The sequence below is a fragment of the Phocoena phocoena genome, chromosome 19 (genome assembly GCF_963924675.1).
Source record: "Phocoena phocoena chromosome 19, mPhoPho1.1, whole genome shotgun sequence".
Lineage (NCBI taxonomy): Eukaryota > Metazoa > Chordata > Mammalia > Artiodactyla > Phocoenidae > Phocoena > Phocoena phocoena.
The window spans coordinates 32630176-32650590 of record NC_089237.1 but is presented as its reverse complement, the minus strand read 5'-3'; the positions used below and the strand labels follow the sequence as shown (position 1 = coordinate 32650590).

The 20415-nt window shown below is 40.3% G+C and overlaps 1 protein-coding gene across 1 annotated transcript in view; it reads left to right on the top strand.

Annotated features, from left to right (window-relative positions):
- LOC136139097 (phosphatidylcholine transfer protein-like) overlaps positions 1-20415 on the top strand; it is a 40239-nt gene that overhangs the window by 19332 nt on the left and 492 nt on the right. Inside the window, exon 2 of the mRNA XM_065898010.1 lies at positions 19752-19899. Coding sequence (XP_065754082.1) covers positions 19752-19899 — 148 coding nt within the window. The remainder of the gene's footprint in view (positions 1-19751; positions 19900-20415) is intronic.

Here is a 20415-nt window from a genome sequence, read left to right as displayed (position 1 = left end):
TACAAGAAAAAATCTTAAAAATTGTATGCAGACAGAAAAGACCCTGAATAGCCAAAGCAGTCTTGAGGGGAAAAAATGGAGCCAGAGGAATCAGACTCCTTGACTTCAGACTATACTACAAAGCTACAGTAATCAAGACAGTATGGTACTGGCACAAAAACAGAAATATAGATCAATGGAACAGGATAGAAAGGCCAGAGATAATCCCACACACATATGGTCACCTTATCTTTGATGAAGGAGGCAAGAATATACAATGGAGAAAAGACAGCCTCTTCAATAAGTGGTTCTGGGAAAACTGGACAGCTACATGTAAAAGAATGAAATTAGAACACTCCCTAACACCATACACAAAACTAAACTCAAAATGGATTGAAGACCTGAATGTAAAGCCAGACACTATCAATCCCTTAGAGGAAAACATAGGCAGAACACACTGTGACATAAATTACAGCAAGGTCCTTTTTGACCCACCTCCTAGAGAAATGGAAATAAAAATAAACAAATGGTACCTAATGAGTTTTAAAAGCTTTTGCACAGCAAAGGAAGCCATTAACAAGACAAAAAGACAACCCTCAGAATGGGAGAAAATATTTGTAAATGAAGCAACTGACAAAGGATTAATCTCCAAACCATACAAGTGACTCATGCAACTCAATATCAAAAAACAAACAACCCAATCCAGAAATAGGCAGAAGACCTAAATAGATATATCTCCAAAGAAGATATACAGATTGCCAACAAACACATGAAAGTATGAACAACATCTCTAATCATTAAACAGATGCAAATCAAAACTACAATGAGGTATCACCTCACACTGGTCAGAATGGTCATAATCAGAAAATCTACAAACAGCAAATGCTTGACAGGGTATGGAGAAAAGGGAACGCTCTTACAATGTTGGTGGGAGTGTTAATTGATACAGCCCACTATGGAGAACAGTATGGAAGTTTCTTAAAACACTAAAAATAGAACTACCATATGACCCAGCAATCACACTGCTGAGCAATTACCCTGAGAAAACCATAATTAAAAAAGAGTCATGTACCACAACGTTCATTGAAGCACTATTTACAATAGCCAGGACATGGGAGCAACCCAGGTGTCCATCAACAGACGAATGGATAAAGAAGATGTGGCACATATATACAATGGAATATTACTCAGACATAAAATGGAATAGAACTGAGTTATTTGTAGTGAGATGGAGGGACCTAGAGACTGTGATACACAGTGATGTAAATCAGAAAGAGAGAGACAAATACCATATGCTAACACATATACATGGATTCAAAAAAATGGTTCTGGAGAAGCTAGGGGCAGGACAGGAATAAAGATGTAGATGTAGAGAATGGACTTGAGGATACAGGGAGGGGGAAGTGTAAGCTGTGACAAAGTGAGAGAGTGGCATGGACATATATAAACTATCAAAGTTAAAATAGATAGCTAGTGGGAAGCAGCCGCATACCACAGGGAGATCAGCTTGGTGCTTTGTGACCACCTAGAGGTGTGGGATAGGGAGGGTGGGAGGGAGACGCAAGGAGGGGTTATGGGGATATATGTATACATATAGCTGATTCACTTTGTTATACATCAGAAACTAACACAACACTGTAAAGCAATTATACTCCAATAAAGATGTTAAAAAAAAAAAGTGGGGAGTTGAGGAAGATGGCAGACGAGTAAGACACGGACATCACCTTCCTCCCCACAGATACATCAGAAATAACATCTACATGTGGAACTGCTCCTATAGAACACCCACTGAACGCTGGCAGAAGACCTCAGACCTCCAAAAGGCAAGAAACTCCCCACATACCTGGGTAGGGCAAAAGAAAAAACAGACAAAAGAATAGAGAAGGGACCAGCACCAGTGGGAGGGAGTTGTGAAAGAGAAAAGGTTTCCACACATTAGGAAGCCCCTTTGTAGACGGAGACTGTGGGTGGTGGAGGGGGGAAGCTTTGGAGCCACGGAGGACAGCACAACAATAGGGGTGTGGAGGGCAAAGCGGAGAGATTCCCGCACAGAGGATCGGTGCGGACCAGCTCTCACCAGCCCGAGAGGATTGTCTGCTCACACGCCGGGGTGGGCGTGTTCTGGGAGCTGAGGCTCGGGCTTCGGTTGGATCCAGGGACAGCACTGGGTTTGTCTGTGTGAACACAGCCTGAAGGGGTTAGTGCACCACGGCTAGCCGGGAGGGAGTCCGGGAAAATGTCTGCACCTCCCTAAGAGGCAAGAGACTTTTTCTTCCCTGTTTGTTTCCTGGTGAGTGAAGAGAGGGGATTAAGAGCACTGCTTAAAGGAGCTCCAGAGACGGGTGCGAGCCGCGGCTAACAGCGCAGACCCCGGAGATGGGCATGAGATGCTAAGGCTGCTGTTGCAACCACCAAGAAGACTGTGTGCAAGCACAGGTCACTATCCACACCTCCACCGGGGAGTCTGTGCAGCCCGCCACTCCCAGTGTCCCATGATCCAGGGACAACTTCCTCAGAAGAACACACGGCAGTCCTCAGGCTGCTGCAATGTTGCGCCGGCCTCTGCCGACTCAGGCTCGCCCGGCATCCGTACCCTTCCCTCACCCAGGCCTGAGTGAGCCAGAGCCGCCGAATCAGCTGCTCCTTTAACCCAGTCCTGTCTGAGCGAAGAACAGATGACCTCCGGCAGCCTACACACAGAGGCGGGGCCAAATCCAAAGTTGAACCCCGGGAGCTGTGCGAACAAAAAAGAGAAAGGGAAACCTCTCCCAGCAGCCTCAGGAGCAGCAGATTAAATCTCCACAGTCAACTTGATGTACTCTACATCTGTGGAATACCTGAGTAGACAAGGAATCATCCCAAATTGAGGAGGTGGACTTTGAGAGCAAGATAGATTATTTTTCCCCCTTTTCCTCTTCTTGTGAGTGTGTATGTATATGCTACTGTGTGAGATTTTGTCTGTATAATTTTGCTTTCTCCATTTGTCCATCCGTTTTTTTTGTTGTTGTTGTTGTTGGATTTTTTGTTTTATTTTGTTGTTTTACTTTAAAAATATTTTTTCTCAATAATTGTTCATTATTTTTTATTTAATAACTTTGTTTTATTTCACCTTTGTTTTATTTTATCATATTTCTTTCTTTCTCCCTACCTTCCTTCCTTCCTTCCTTCCTTTCTTTCTTTCTTTCTTTCTTTCTTTCTTCCTTTCTTTCTTATTTTTTTTCCTTTTACTCTGTGACGTGTGGATGAAAGGCTCTTAGTGCTCCAGCCAGGAGTAACTGCTGTGCCTCTGAGGTGTGAGAGCCAAGTTCAGGCCACTGGTCCACAAGAAACCTCCAAGCTCCATGTAATATCAAACCATGAAAATCACCCAGAGATCTCCATCTCAACAGCAAGACCCAGCTTCACTCAACGACCATCAAGCTACAGTGCTGGACACCCTATGTCAAACTAGCAAGACAGGAACACAAACCCACCCATTAGCAGAGAGGCTGCCTAACATCATAATAAGGTCACAAACACCCCCAAACACACCACCAGACGTGGACCCGCCTACCAGAAAGACGAGATCCAGCCTCATCCACCAGAACACAGGCACTAGTCTCCTCAACCAGTAAGCCTATGCAACCCACTGAACCAACCTTAGCCACTGGGGACAGACACCAAAGACAGCGGGAACTACGAACCTACAGCCTGCAAAAAGGAAACCCCAAACACAGGAAGATAAGCAAAATGAGAAGATAGAAAAACATACAGCAGATGAAGGAGCATGGTAAAAACCCACCAGACCTAACGAAGAGAAAATAGGCAGTCTACCTGAAAAATAATTCAGAATAATGATAGTAAAGATGATTCAAAATTTTGGAAATAGAATAGAGAAAATGCAAGAAACATTTAACAAGGACATAGAAGAACTAAAGAGGAAACAAGCAACAATGACCACAATAAATGAAATTAAATATACTCTAGAAGAGATGAATAGCAGAATAACTGAGACAGAAGAACAGATAAGTGACCTGGAAGATAAAATAGTGGAAATAATTACTGCAGAGCAGAATGAAGAGAAAAGAAGGAAAAGTACTGAGGACAGTCTCAGAGACCTCTGGGACAACATTAAACTCACCAACATTCAAAATATAGGAGTCCCAGGAGAAGAAGAGAAAAAGAAAGGGACTAAGAAAATATTTGAAGAGATTATAGTTGAAAACTTCCCTAATATAGGAAAGGAAATCAAGTCCAGGAAGCACAGAGAGTCGTATACAGGATAAATCCAAGGAGAAATACACCAAGACACATATTAATCAAACTGTCAAAAATTAAATACAAAGAAAACATATTAAAAGCAGCAAGGAAAAAGCAGCAAATAACACATAAGGGAATCCCCATAAGATTAACAGCTGATCTTTCAGCAGAAACTCGGAAAGCCAGAAGGGAGTGGCAGGACATATTTAAAGTGTTGAAGGAGAAAAGGCTACAAAGAAGATTACTCTACACAGCAAGGATCTCATTCATATTTCATGGATAAATTAAAACCTTTACAGGCAAGCAAAAGCTGAGAGAGTTCAGCACCACCAAACCAGCTTCACAACAAATGCTAAAGGAACCTCTCTAGGCAAAAAACATAAGAGAAGGAAAAGACCTACAATAACAAACACAAAACAATTAAGAAAACGGGAAGAGGAACATACATATTGATAATTACCTTAAATGTAAATGAATTAAATGCTCCAACCAAAAGACACAGACTGGCTGAATGGATACAAAAACAAGACCCATATATATGCTCTCTACAAGAGACCCACTTCAGACCTAGGGACACATATGGACTGAAAGTGAGGGGATGGAAAAAGATATTCCATGCAAATGGAAATGAAAAGAAAGCAGGAGTAGCTGTTCTCATAAAAGACAAAATAGACTTTACAATCAAGACTATTACAAGAGATAAAGAAGGGCACTACATAATGATCAAGGATCAATCCAAAAAGAAGATATAAAAATTGTAAATATTTATGCACCCAGCATAGGAGCATCTCAGTACATAAGGCAAATACCAACAGCCATAAGAGGGGAAATTGACAGTAATACAATCATAGTAGGGGGCCTTTACACCCCAATTTAACCAAAAGACAGATCATCTAAGGTCAAAATAAATAAGGAAACACAAGCTTTAAATGATACATTAAACAAGATGGACTTAATTGATATTTAAAGGACATTCCATCCAAAAACAACAGAATACATAGTTTTCTCAAGTGCTGATGGAACGTTCTCCCAGATAGATCATATCTTGGGTCACAAATCAAGCCTTGGTAAACTTAAGAAAATTGAAATCTTATCAAGTATCTTTTCCGGCCACAACGCTATGAGACTAGATATCAATTACAGGAAAGATCTGTAAAAAATACAAACACATGGAGGCTAAACAATACACTTCTTAATAACGAAGTGATCACTGAAGAAATCAAAGAAGAAACACAAAAATACCTAGAAAAAAATGACAATGGAGACATGATGACCCAAAATCTATGGGATGCAGTAAAAGCAGTTCTAAGAGGCAAGTTTACAGCAATACAATACAACCTTAAGAAACAGGAAACATCTCAAATAAACAATCTAAATTTGCACCTAAAGCAAATAGAGAAAGAGGAACAAAAATCCCCAAAGTTAGCAGAAGGAAAGAAATCATAAAGATCAGATCAGAAATAAATGAATAAGAAATGAAGGAATCAATAGCAAAGATCAATAACACTAAAAGCTGGTTCTTTGAGAAGATAAACAAAATTGATAAACCCTTAGCCAGACTCACAAAGAAAAAAAGGGAGAAGACTCAAATCAATAGAATTAGAAATGAAAAAGGAGAAGTAACAACTGACAGTGCAGAAATACAAAGGATCATGAGACATTACGACAAGAAACTATATGCCAATAAAATGGAGCACCTGGAAGAAATGTACAAATTCTTAGAAATGCACAACCTGCAGAGACTGAACAACAAGGAAATAGAAAAATATGAACAGACCAATCACAAGCACTGAAATTGAAACAGTGATTAAAAATCTTCCATCAAACAGGAGCCCAGGACCAGATGGCTTCATAGGCGAATTCTATCAAACATATAGAGAAGAGCTAACACCTATACTTCTCAAATTCTCCCAAAATATAGCAGAGGGAGCAACACTCCCAAACTGATTCTACGAGGCCACCATCATCCTGATACCAAAACCAGACAAAGGTGTCACAAAGAAAGAAAACTACAGACTAATATCACTGATGAACATAGATGCAAAAATCCTCAACAAAACACTAACAAACAGAATCCAACAGCACATTAAAAGGATCATAGACCATGATCAAGTGGGGTTTATTCCAGGATTGCTAGGATTCTTCAGTATATGCAAATCAAGTAACGTGATACACCATATTACCAAATTGAAGGAGAAAAACCATATGATCATCTCAATAGATGCAGAGAAATCTTTTGACAATGTTTAACACCCATTTATGATAAAATCCCTGCAGAAAGTAGGCATAGAGGGGACTATCCTCAACATAAAAAAGGGCATATATGACAAACCACAGCCAACATCGTCCTTAATGTTGTAAAACTGAAACCATTTCCAATAAGATCAGGAACAAGGCAAGGTTGCCCACTCTCATCACTATTATTCAACATAGTTTTGGAAGTTTTAGTCACAGCAATCAGAGAAGAAAAAGAAATAGAAGGAATCCAAATCAGAAGAAGAAGTAAAGCTGTCACTGTTTGCGATGACATGATACTATACATCGAGAATCCTAAAGATGCTATCAGAAAGCTACTAGAGCTAATGAATGAATTTGGTCAAGTAGCAAGATACAAAATTCATGCACAGAAATCTCTTGCATTCCTATACACTAATGATGAAAAATCTGAAAGTGAAAATTAAAAAACACTCCCATTTACCATTGCAACAAAAAGAATGAAATATCTAGGAATAAACCTACCTAAGGAGACAAAACACCTTTATGAAGAAAATTATAAGACACTGATGAAAGAAATTCAAGATGTTACAAATAGATGGAGAGATATACCATGCTATCCATTGGAAGAATCAACAATGTGAAAATGACTCTACTATCCAAAGAAATCTACAGATTCAATGCAATCACTAACAAACTACCACAGGCATTTTTCACAGAACTAGAACAAAAAATTTCAAAATTTGTATGGAAGCACAAAAGATCCCAAATAGGCAAAGCAATCTTTAGAACGAAAAATACAGCTGGAGGAATCAGGCTCCCTGACTTCAGACTATACTACAAAGCTACAGTAATCAAGACAGAATGGTACTGGCACAAAAACAGAAATATAGATCAATGGAACAGGATAGAAAGCCCAGAGATAAACCCATGCACATATGGTCACCTTATCTTTGATAAAGGAGGCAAGAATATACAGTGGAGAAAAGACAGCCTCTTCAATAAGTGGTGCTTGGAAAACTGGACAAGTACATGTAAAAGTATAAAGTTAGAACACTCCCTAACACCATACACAAAAATAAACTCAAAATGGATTAAAACCTAAATGTAAGGCCAGACACTATGAAACACTTAGAGGAAAACATAGGCAGAACACTATGTAACATAAATCACAACAAGATCCTTTTTGACCCACCTCCTAGAGAAATGGAAATAAAATCAAAAATAAAGAAATGGGATGTAATGAAACTTAAAAGCTTTTGCACAGCAAAGGAAACCATAACCAAGCCCAAAAGACAAACCTCAGAATGGGAGAAAATATTTTCAAATGAAGCAACTGACAAAGAATTAATCTCCAAAGTTTACAAGCAGCTCATGCAGCTCAATAACAAACAAACAACGCAATCCAAAAATGGGCAGAAGAACTAAATAGACATTTCTCTAAAGAAGATATACAGATTGCCAACAAACACATGACAGAATGCTCAACATTAATCATTAGAGAAAGGGAAATCAAAACCACAATGCGACATCATCTCACACTGGTCAGAATGGCCATCATCAAAAAATCTAGAAACACTAAATTCTGGAGAGAGTGTGGAGAAAAGGGAACCCTATTGCACTGTTTGTGGGAATGTAAATTGATACAGCCACTATGGAGAACTGTATGGAGGTTCCTTAAAAAAACACAAATAGAACTACCATAAGACCCAGCAATCCCACTACTGGGCATATACCCTGAAAAAAACATAATTCAAAAAGAGTAATATACCAAAATGTTCATTACAGCTCTATTTACAATAGCCAGGAGATGGAAGCAACTTAAGTGTCCATCATCAGATGAATGGATAAAGAAGATGTGGCTCATATATACAATAGAATATTACTCAGCCATAAAAAGAAACGAAATTGAGTTATTTGTAGTGAGGTGGATGGACCTAGAGTCTGTCATACAGAGTGAAGTAAGTTAGAAAGAGAAAAACAAACACCATATGCTAACACATATATATGAAATCTAAGAAAAAAAAAGTCATGAAGAACCTAGGGGTAAGACAGTAATAAAGACACAGACCTACTAGAGAATGGACTTGAGGGTATGGGCAGGGGGAAATGTAAGCTGTGACAAAGTGAGAGAGTGGCATGGACATATATACACTACCAAACGTAAAATAGATAGCTAGTGGGCAGCAGCCGCATAGCACAGGGAGATCAGCTTGGTCCTTTGTGACCACCTAGAGGGGTGGGATGGGGGGGTGGGAGGGATGGAGACGCAAGAGAGAAGAGATATGGGAACATATGTATATTTAAAGCTGATTAAGTTTGCTATAAAGCAGAAACTAACACACCATTGTAAAGCAATTATACTCCAATATAGATGTTAAAAAAAATCAGATGTTCAAATTTGGAAAAAAAAAAAAAAAAGAAAAAGAAAAAGAAAAGAAATCTAAAAGTGGAATAAGGACACAATAGTAAAACTAATCATACTCTACTGACATCTGGTGGTTACACTGATTTTGAAACCTTAAAATTTATTTATGAATGACTAATTTTGTTTCACTTCAATCTATCTGAGAATGTTGTTTGTGGTATATGATGAACGAGCTTTGTTGGGTTTCTTAATTTGTACTGTGTTTTTTGTTTTGTTTTTTTTTTGATGTAGTAATTTTTATAAGTTTATAAACTACAGCAGCTAATAGACACTTTTTTATTTTTATATTTTTTTTCTTTTTTAACATCTTTATTGGAGTATAATTGCTTTACAATGGTGTGTTAGTTTCTGCTTTACAACAAGATGAATCAGTTTTATATATACATATATTCCCATATCTCTTCCGTCTTGCGTCTCCCTACCTCCCACCCTCCCTATCCCACCCCTCCAGGTGGTCACAAAGCACCAAGCTGACCTCCCTGTGCTATGCGGCTGCTTCCCACTAGCTATCTACCTTACGTTTGGTAGTGTATATATGTCCATGCCTCTCTCTATCTTTGTCACAGCTTACCATTCCCCCTCCCCATATGCTCAAGTCCATTCTCTAATACGTCTGTTTCTTTATTCCTGTTTTACCCTAGGTTCTTCATGACATTTTTAAAAATTCCATATATATGTGTTAGCATATGGAATTTGTCTCTCTCTTTCTAACTTACTTCAGTCTGTATGACAGACTCTAGGTCTATTCACCTCATTACAAATAGCTCAGTTTCGTTCCTTTTTATGGCTGAGTAATATTCCATTGTATATATGTGCCACATCTTCTTTATCCAGTCATCCGATGATGGACACTTAGGTTGCTCCCATCTCTGGGCTATTGTAAATAGAGCTGCAATGAACATTTTGGTACATGAGTCTTTTTGAATTATGGTTTTCTCAGGGTATATGCCAAGTGGTGGGATTGCTGGGTCATATGGTGGTTCTATTTTTAGTTTTTTAAGGAACCTCCATACTGTTCTCCACAGTGTCTGTATCAATTTACATTCCCACCAACAGTGCAAGAGGGTTCCCTTTTCTCCACACCCTCTCCAGCATTTATTGTTTCTAGATATTTTGATGATGGCCATACTGACTGATGTGAGATGATTTCTAATTGTAGTTTTGATTTGCATTTCTCTAATGATTACTGATGTTGAGCATTCTTTCATGTGTTTGTTGACAGTCTGTATATCTTCTTTGTAGAAATGTCTATCTAAGTCTTCTGCCCATTTTTGGACTGGGTTGTTTGGTTTTTTGTTATTAAGCTGTATGAACTGCTTATAAATTTTGGAGATTAATCCTTTGTCAGTTGCTTCATTTGAAAATATTTTCTCCCATTCTGAGGTTTGTCTTTTGGTCTTGGTTATGGTTTCCTTTGCAGTGCAAAAGCTTTGAAGTTTCATTAGTTCTCGTTTGTTTATTTTTGGTTTTATTTCCATTTCTCTAGGAGGTGGGTCAAAAAGGATCTTGCTGTGATTTATGTCATAGAGTGTCCTGCCTATGTTTTCCTCTAAGAGCTTGATAATTTCTGGCCTTACATTTAGGTCTTTAATCCATTTTGAGCTTACTTTTCTGTATGGTGTTAGGGAGTGATCTAATCTCATACTTTTACATGTACCTGTCCAGTTTTCACAGCACTACTTATAGAAGAGGCTGTCCTTTGTCCACTATACATTTCTGCCTCCTTTATCAAAGATAAGGTGGCCATTTGTGCGTGGGTTTATCTCTGGGCTTTCTATCCTGTTCCATTGATCTGTCTTTCTGTTTTTGTGCCAGTACCATTCTGTCTTGATTACTGTAACTTTGTAGTATAGTCTGAAGTCAGGGAGCCTGATTCCTCCAGCTGTGTTTCTCATTCTCAAGATTGCTTTGTCTATTTGGAGTCTTTTGTGTTTCCATACAAACTGTGAAATTCTTAGTTCCAGTTGTGAAAAATGCAAGTGGTAGTTTGATAGGGATTGCATTGAATCTGTAGATTGCTTTGGGTAGGAGAGTCATTTTCACAATGTTGATTCTTCCAATCCAAGAACATGGTATATCTCTCCATCTATTTGTAATATCTTTAATTTCTTTCATCAGTGTCTTAAAATTTTCTGCACACAGGTCTTTTGTCTCCTTAGGTAGGTTTATTCCTAGAAATTTTATTCTTTTTGTTGCATTGGTAAATGGGAGTGTTTTCTTGATTTGACTTTCAGATTTTTCATCATTAGTGTATGGGAATGCCAGATATTTCTGTGCATTAATTTTGTATCCTGCTACTTTATGGGAATGCCAGATATTTCTGTGCATTAATTTTGTATCCTGCTACTTTACCAGATTCATTGATTAGCTCTAGTAGTTTACTGGTAGCATCTTTAAGATTCTCTATGTACAGTATCACGTCATCTGCAAACAGTGACAGCTTTACTTCTGCTTTTCTGATTTGGATTCTTTTTATTTCTTTTTCTTCTCTGATTGCTGTGGCTAAAACTTCCAAAACTATGTTGAATAAGAGTGGTGAGAGTGGGCAACCTTGTCTTGTTCCTGATCTTAGTGGAAATGCTTTCAGTTTTTCACCATTGAGGACGATGTTGGCTGTGGGTTTGTCATATTTGGCCTTTATTATGTTGAGGAAGTTCCCTCTATGCCTACTTTCTGCAGGGTTTTTATCATAAATGGGTGTTGAGTTTTGTTGAAAGCTTTCTGTGTATCTATTGAGAGGATTATATGGTTTTTCTCCTTCAATTTGTTAATATGGTGTATCACGTTGATAGATTTGCGTGTATTGAAGAATCCTTGCATTCCTGGAATGATCCCACTTGATCATGGTGTATGATCCGTTTAATGTGCTGTTGGATTCTGTTTGCTAGTATTTTGTTTAGGATTTTTGTATCTATGTTCATCAGTGATATTGGCCTGTAGTTTTCTTTCTTTGTGACATCTTTGTCTGGTTTTTGTATCAGGGTGATGGTGGCCTCGTAGAATGAGTTTGGCAGTGTTCCTCCCTCTTCTAAATTTTGGAAGAGTTTGAGAAGGATAGGTGTTACCTCTTCTCTAAATGTTTGATAGAATTTGCCTGTGAAGCATTCTGGTCCTGGGCTTTTTTTTGTTGGAAGACTTTTAATCACAGTTTCAATTTCAGTGCTTGTTATTGGTCTGTTCATATTTTCTATTTCTTCCTGATTCAGTCTTGGCAGGTTGTGCCTTTTTAAGAATTTGTCCATATCTTTCAGGTTGTCCATTTTATTGGCCTATAGTTACTTGTAGTAATCTCTCATGATCTTTTGTATTTCTACAGTGTCAGTTGTTACTTCTCCTTTTTCATTTCTAATTCTATTGATTTGAGTCTTCTCCCTTTTTTTCTTGATGAGTCTGGCTAAGGGTTTATCAATTTTGTTTATCTTCTCAAAGAACCAGCTTTTAGTATTATTGATCTTTGCTATCGTTTCCTTCATTTCTTTTTCATTTATTTCTGATCTGATTTTTATGATTTCTTTCCTTCTGCTAACTTTAGGGTTTTTTTGTTCTTTCTCTAATTGCTTTAGGTGCAAGGTTAGGTTGTTTATTCGAGAAGTTTCCTGTTTCTTAAGGTAGGATTGCATTGCTATAAACTTCCTTCTTAGAACTGCTTTTACTGCATCCCATAGATTTTGGGTCATCATGTCTCCATTGTCATTTTTTTCTAGGTATTTTTGTATTTCTTCTTTGATTTCTTCAGTGATCACTTCGTTATTAAGAAGTGTATTGTTTAGCATCCATGTGTTTGTATTTTTTACAGAGCTTTCCTGTAACTGATATCTAGTCTCATAGCGTTGTGGTCAGAAAAGATACTTGATACGATTTCAATTTTCTTAAATTTACCAAGGCTTGATTTGTGACCCAAGATATGATCTATCCTGGAGAATGTTCCATGAGAACTTGAGAAAATTGTGTATTCTGTTGATTTTGGATGGAATGCCCTATAAATATCAATTAAATCTATCTTTTTTAATGTATCATTTAAAGCTTGTGTTTCCTTATTTATTTTCATTTTGGATGATCTGTCCATTGGTGAAAGTGGGGTGTTAAAGTCCCCTACTATGAATGTGTTACTGTTGATTTCCCCTTTTATGGCTGTTAGTATTTGCCTTATGTATTGAGGTGCTCCTATGTTGGGTGCATAAATATTTACAATTGTTATATCTTCTTCTTGGATTGGTCCCTTGATCATTATGTAGTGTCCTTCTTTGTCTCTTCTAATAGTCTTTATTTTAAAGTCTATTTTGTCTGATATGAGAATTTCTTCTCCAGCTTTCTTTTCATTTCCATTTGCATGAAATATCTTTTTCCATCCCCTTACTTTCAGTCTGTATGTGTCTCTAGGTCTGAAGTGGGTCTCTTGTAGAGAGCATATATATAGGTCTTGTTTTTGTATCCATTCAGCCAATCTGTGTCTTTTGGTGGGAGCATTTAGTCCATTTACATTTAAGTTAATTATCGATATGTATGTTCCTATTCCCATTTTCTTAATTGTTTTGGGTTCGTTATTGTAGGTTTTTTCCTTCTCTTGCGTTTCTTGCCTAGAGAAGTTCCTTTAGCAGTTGTTGTAGAGCTGATTTGGTGGTGCTGAACTCTCTCAGCTTTTGCTTGTCTGTAAAGATTTTAATTTCTCCATCAAATCTGAATGAGATCCCTGCTGGTAGAGTATTCTTGGTTGCAGGTTTTCCTCTTTCATCACTTTAAATATGTCCTGCCTGTCCCTTGTGGCTTGCAGAGTTTCTGCTGAAAGATCAGCTGTTAACCTTATGGGGATTCCCTTGTGTGTTATTTGTTGTTTTTCCCTTGATGCTTTTCATATGTTTTCTTTGTAGTTAATTTTTGACAGTTTGATTAGTATGTGTCTTGGCGTATTTCTCCTTGTTTTTATCCTATATGGGACTCTCTGTGTTTCCTGGGCTTGATTAACTATTTCCTTTCCTACATTAGGGAAGTTTTCAACTATAATCTCTAAATATTTTCTCAGTTCCTTTCTTTTTCTCTTCTTCTTCTGGAACCCCTATAATTCGAATGTTGGTGCCTTTAGTGTTTTTCCAGAGGTCTCTGAGACTGTCCTCATTTCTTTTCATTACTTTTTCTTTATTCTGTTCTGCAGTAGTTATTTCCACTACTTTATCTTCCAGGTCATTTATCCATTCTTCTGTCTCAGTTATTCTGCTATTGATCCCATCTAAAGTATTTTTTATTTCATTTATTGTGTTGTTCATCATTGTTTGTTTCATCTTTAGTTCTTCTAGGTCCTTGTTAAATATTTCTTGCATTTTGTCTATTCTATTTCAAAGATTTTGGATCATCTTTGCTATCATCATTCTAAATTATTTTTCAGGTATACTGCCTATTTCCTCTTCATTTGTTAGGTCTGGTGGGTTTTTATCTTGCTCCTTCAACTGCTGTGTGTTTTTCTGTTTTCTCATTTTGCTTTTCTTACTGTGTTTGGGGTCTCCTTTTTGCAGGCTGCAGGTTTGTAGTTCCTGTTGTTTTTGGTGTCTGTCCCCAGTGGCTAAAGTTGGTTCAGTGGGTTGTGTAGGCTTCCTGGTGGAGGGGACTCGTGCCTGTGTTCTGGTGGATGAGCCTGGATCTCGTCTTTCTGGTGGGCAGATCCACGTCTGGTGGTGAGTTTTGGGCTGTCTGTGGACTTATTATGATTTGGGGCAGCCTCTCTGCTAATGGGTGGGGTTGTGTTCCTGTATTGCTAGTTGTTTGGCATAGGATGTCCAGCCGTGTAGCTTGCTGGTTGTTGAGTGAAGCTGGGGGCTGGTGTTGAGATGGAGATCTCTGGGAGATTTTCACCATTTGATATTATGTGGAGCTGGGAGGTCTCTTGTGGGCCAGTGTCCTGAACTTGGCTGTCTCACCTCAGAGGCACAGCACTAACTCCTGGCTGTAGCACCAAGAGCCTGTCATCCACACGGCTCAGAAGAAAAGGGAGAAAAAGTAGAAATAAAGAATTAGTAGAAGTAGAAAGAAAGAAAGAAAGGAGGGAGAGTGGGAGGGAGGAAGGAAAGAAGGAAGGAAGGAGGAAAGGAAGGAAAAAAAGAAAGAAGATAAAGTAAAATAAAATAAAGTAATATAAAATATAATAAAGTTATAAAATAAAAAATAATTATTAAGAGAAAAAACAAAAATTGGACAGATAGAACGCTGGGACAAATGGTGGAAGCACAGCTATACAGACAAAATCTCACACAGAAGAATACACATACACACTCATAAAAAGAGGAAAAGGGGAAAAAAATCATAAATCTTGCTCTCAAAGTCCACCTCCTCAATTTGGGTTGATTCATTGTCTAAAGGAGGGAAGGAAGGAAAGGAATAATGAAGGTAAAGCAAAATAAAATAAAATAATTAAAATAAAAAGTAATTATTAAGAAAAACATTAAAAAAACAAAAATAAAGCAGATGGATAGAACCCTCGGACAAATGGTGGAAGCAAAGCTATACAGACAAAATCTCACACAGAAGCATACACATACACACTCACAAAAAGAGGAAAAGGGGAAAAAGTTATAAATATTGCTCTCAAAGTCCACCTCCTTAATTGGGATGATTCGTTGTCTATTCATGTATGCCACAGATGCAGGGTACATCAAGGTGATTGTGGAGCTTTAATCCACTGCTTCTGAGGCTGCTGGGAGAGATTTCCCTTTCTCTTCTTTGTTCTCACAGCTCCCAGGGGCTCAGCTTTGGATTTGGCCCCGCCTCTGCATGTCGGTTGCCTGAGGGCGTCTGTTCTTCGCTCACACAGGACGGGGTTAAAGGAACAGCTGATTCGGGGGCTCTGGCTCACTCAGACCAGGGAGAGGGAGGGGTACGGAGTGCTGGGCGAGCCTGCGGCAGCAGAGACCAACATGACATTGCACCATCCTGAGGCGTGCTGTGCGTTCTCCTGGGGGAGTCGTCCCTGGATCACAGGACCCTGGCAGTGGTGGGCTGCACAGGCGCCCTGGAAGAGGGGTGTGGATAGTGACCTGTGCTCACACACAGGCTTCTTGGTGGTGGCAGCAGCAGCAGCCTTTGCGTCTCATGCCTGTCTCTGGGGTCCGCGCTCCCGCCCGTCTCTGGAGCTCCTTTAAGCAGCGTTCTTAATCCCCTCTCCTCGCGCACCAGGAAACAAAGAGGGAAGAAAAAGTCTCTCGCCACGTCTGCAGGTCCAGACATTTCCCCGGACTCCCTCCCGGCCAGCCGTGGCGCACTAACCCCCTGCAGGCTGTGTTCACGCCAGCAACCCCAGTCCTCTCCCTGGGCTCCGACCGAAGCCCAAGCCTCAGCTCCCAGTCCCGCCCGCCCCGGCAGGGGAGCAAACAACCCTCTCGGGCTGGTGAGTGCTGGTCGCACCGATCCTCTGTGTGGGAATGTCTCCGCTTTGCCCCCCACATCCCTGTTGCTGTGCTCTCCTCTGCAGCTCCGAAGCTTTCCCCCTCCGCCCCCCACAGTCTCTGCCCAAGAAGGGGCTTCCTAGTGTGTGGAAACCTTTCCTCCTTCACAGCTCCCTCCCACTGGTGCAGGTCCGCCCCTATTCTTTTGTCTCTGTTTATTATTTTTTCTTTTGCCCTACCCAGGTAGGTGGGGAGTTCTTGCCTTTTGTGAGGTCTGACATCTTCTGCCAGCATTCAGTAGGTGTTCTGTAGGAGTTGTTCCACGTGTAGATGTATTTCTGATGTATCTGTGGGGAGGAAGGTGATCTCCGCTTCTTACTCTTCCGCCATCTTCCCAGAAGTCACTCTTTACTGTGTTTTTATATCTACTAGACACTGTCCCTGGGCACAAGTTTTCAGTGGTAATGAATCTGTCTTTTTCTAGAATTCTGTGCCTTGTAAGTTATTGGTTCATCATTCCTATAAGGTTTTCATGTCAAAGCTTCTTGTTAACTGAAGCCAAAGAGACTTCCAGATGCAATAACTTCTTTTGTGTTTTGTTATAACTCTGTGAAAAAGAATGCAACAGAGAGGTAGTGATCTACTGGAAGATGAAGTGCCCTTCTCTCAAGTTCAACAGAGTTGTATCCTTTCCAAAGATGCACCATTACTCAGCTTCCTAAGTGTTTACATGGCCTGTGGCTGTCACCCAGTGGTGGTATGTCCACCTGGTGTGGAAAACATTATCTTTAATTCTTGCAGAAGCATCTGCTAAAGCTCTTCCCTCTTATGTGTCTTTCAGAGACCTCAGATGTGATTTCTGGGCCTGACCACTGGAGCATCTGTATTCGTGGTCCGGGAGTGCAGCTCATACTTTCCTGAGAAATTTTCTAGGGCTTGAAATTGTTGGGCCACAGAATTGGGGACCTGCAAAAAACTTTTGATAAATAGTATTCAATACACTCCCTCTATCTTTAGAGGAGGAAGTAGGGACCCAGAGAGGTAATGTGACAGAAGCACTTGAATGGAATGTGAGGAGTTTTAACTGACACTTCAAGGTTCTAAGAAGCCTGGCTTAGGACTGACCCAGGAGGGTTTGATGGACATTTGCTGGGTGGGAGGATGGGGTAGAAGTTAGGCAGGGACAGGTGAGATTTCAACTCCACTGTTCTCTTCAATCATCACAGCAGAGTGTTTCACACACTCAATTCTATAAAGGATCCTTTTAACAAAGGGACTCGGAGATTTAAAAATAAGTGTTTGGAAACCATTGAACTGCATGATCACTAGGATCTTTTCTAGCTCTAACATTCTGTAAGTCTGTATGTTCCTAAATAATTATTCTCTAGAAAGACAGGGAGCATGGGGGTTTGTGGGTATTGTTTGTGTGTGTTTTGTGTCTGTCTACCAACTAGATTATAAACTACATAAGGGTTTATTTCTGGCACAATTCCCACAGACTGCTAGTTAGTTTGTATACAGGTGGTAGGAATTCAACAAATTGTAGTTACTTAATCCTTTAGATTTTATGTAGTTTTCTCTCCTTCTGCCAATAACTGTGCAGGGTAGGAGCCATCATCCCCATCAGACAGGGAAGGAAACTGAGCCAAAGGGAATTTCAGAACCGCCTCAGGTTCTCATCGGTTCTCACCACTAGTGGGCAGTATAGGCAGGTGTGGGTCCAGGTCCAGCTGTGTCCAGAGAAGGTGATCTGGATCAAGGCAACCACACCAATCTGACCTCACGGGGACACTGCTGGCAGTTGTTCTCAGGAGTGGACACTTGGGACTCCTTGAAGTTCTATTTCATTGGCTTTCCTATGCCATACAATCCGATAATGACTATCTTTGTCTTTGTATTGTATATACACATATGTCTCTCCTATAAGGGCTATTCAATTTTTGAGAACAGAGAACAGTGTAGAGGAAAAGAACATTAGCTTTGGAGGGAAAGATTCCAGGTTGAGTGTGCGCTCATTTCCTGGTTTGCTGTGTGAACTTGGAAAAGGCCCTTCACTTCTCTGGGCCTAAGTGAACTGGTAGTTCTTCAGTCATAGGCTGTGTGGCACGCTGGCCCTTCCAACCCTGCAAAGACCTCTGCCACATTGTAATCAACACATCAAGTTAATTTTTCCACAGTGGAGTATCAGGTGATGTCTATCACATAAGCTGAGAGAGTTGTGGGACAATATGTGCTGTGAGGAAAAAATAAAAATCTTGGGAGAGAGGAAATCCAGAGCCAAAGCAACATCCTTTCTTCCCTAAAACATTTAAGAACGTTACTTACCAGTACCTAGAGAGTGGGGGCAATAGACCATCCTGCAGGGTGCCTGGGGGAGGGGCAGCCCACCGTGGGTGCTGTAGAGACTCTGAGGTGGCCTGGGGCTGTGGTCATGGCTGTTGCAGTAAGTGAAATTATATTACACTTAGAGTGATTTTGGGGGGGATTGTTTTAGGCTTTTAATACCTTCTCCTGTGAAATCTAAAATTCTGCCGTGGCAAGGTCTAATGAACACATTGAAGAACTGAGCCCTGTGTAGCTGTGTATGTCTTACCAGGTTTTGGAGTCAGGTCTGGCTTCAAATTCAGGTTCCATCACTTCAGCTGGACTATGGGATCTTAAGGAAGTCTCTTTATTTCTCTGATCCTCAATTTTGTCATCTGTAAGATGGGGATATTTATTTTGAACTCACAGGGACTTTCTCAGGATCAAAACTGATGCTGAATGTAAAGCACATGATGTATGTCCATGGTAAGGGCTCAGTTAGTGGTGACTCCTGTAGTTCCTTAGGATTGAATTAGGTTCCCTGTGATAGTGCCATAGACATAGCGCTTGTTCTGTGAGTATTTATTGAGCTGAAATGGCTTTGTTATTCCTGGTAAACCAGAGCCAGCAAGGGCATCTGCCTACTAAATATTTGAGTATTCATGTGTCTTCTTGTGATCTCCAGGTGTAAATAACCTTGCCTGACCATCCTCTGTGCATAGAGGTCAGTGATTTGGACTTAGCAGGAGGACAGAGAGAAATGGCCCCATTGTTTACTGAGCACTTATTCTGCTCCAGTCTCTCTCCACCGTCCCCACCAAGTCTGCCTGCAGGGCAGTGTTACTCTCTTTTCTTGCATAGGGAAACCAATCTCAGAAAAGGTGAGTAACCAACCCAGGATCACACAGCTGATAAGTGACCAATCCTTTGAGATCTCATTGACTTCTTGGAGAAAGAAGTAGGTTCCCCACAAATTAAAAGCAGCAAGGAATCACTCATAGATGGGTAATGCACCCTCTTAAATGAGAACACCAGGTGAGAGGAGCCACAGTTTTGCGGGGCAGGTCGGCAGACAGGGCAGGAAGTAAAGTAACAATGCAAGGGAGCAAATGCTAAATGGAGGAACAGAATCATCTACCTTTGCTTCTGGCTTGTGGGCTTTCCTTCTGCTCATCTGAAATGCTGGCTGTGATGTCATGCCTTGACTGGAGGTGTAGTATGTCTACATGCAGCAGCACCAAGAGATGGAGTTTAATGGGCAGAAGGTCCATGTGATCCTGGCCCAGAGCACCTCTATGCCACAGTTTCCAGAGAAGTCAGGTGTGCTCTGGGTAAGGCAGTTCAAGCAGAGGCTGGCAATGGCAGGTACTGAAGCAAAAGTAAAAAGAGGGCACATGTTGGCTCCCTGGCCAGGACCACCCAACTAAAGGTCTTGTAAAATGCATGATGGGTGCAAAAGAGTGAGACTCAATTTACCCCCAGAATCTTGGTTACAATGCAAGGTGGATTTTTAAATCTCATCAATTCATTCTCTGTTGACTCTTTCATTGTACAGATGAAATCAGAACATCCAAGTGAACTAGAAGGTTTAGAAACTCACTTCGGGCTAGTCCTGTCTATGTACACATGAGCTGGGGGTAGGAAGGAGGTCTGGCAGGACTGTCTTTGAGGATGCAGCTCCTCCTCAGCAAAAACCCAGGGACTCAGGACCTGCCTGCCTTGAGTTCCTTCTTCAGGAGAGAGGCTGGGAGGGGTCCATGTGACCACCTGCTGGACTGGAATGGGTGTGGCCTTGAGGCTGTGGCAAAATCTGAACTGTAGTTGTGACGTGTGTTAGATCTGCCACATTGAGCTTGTCATCCCAATCTTCTGAGTCTCCAT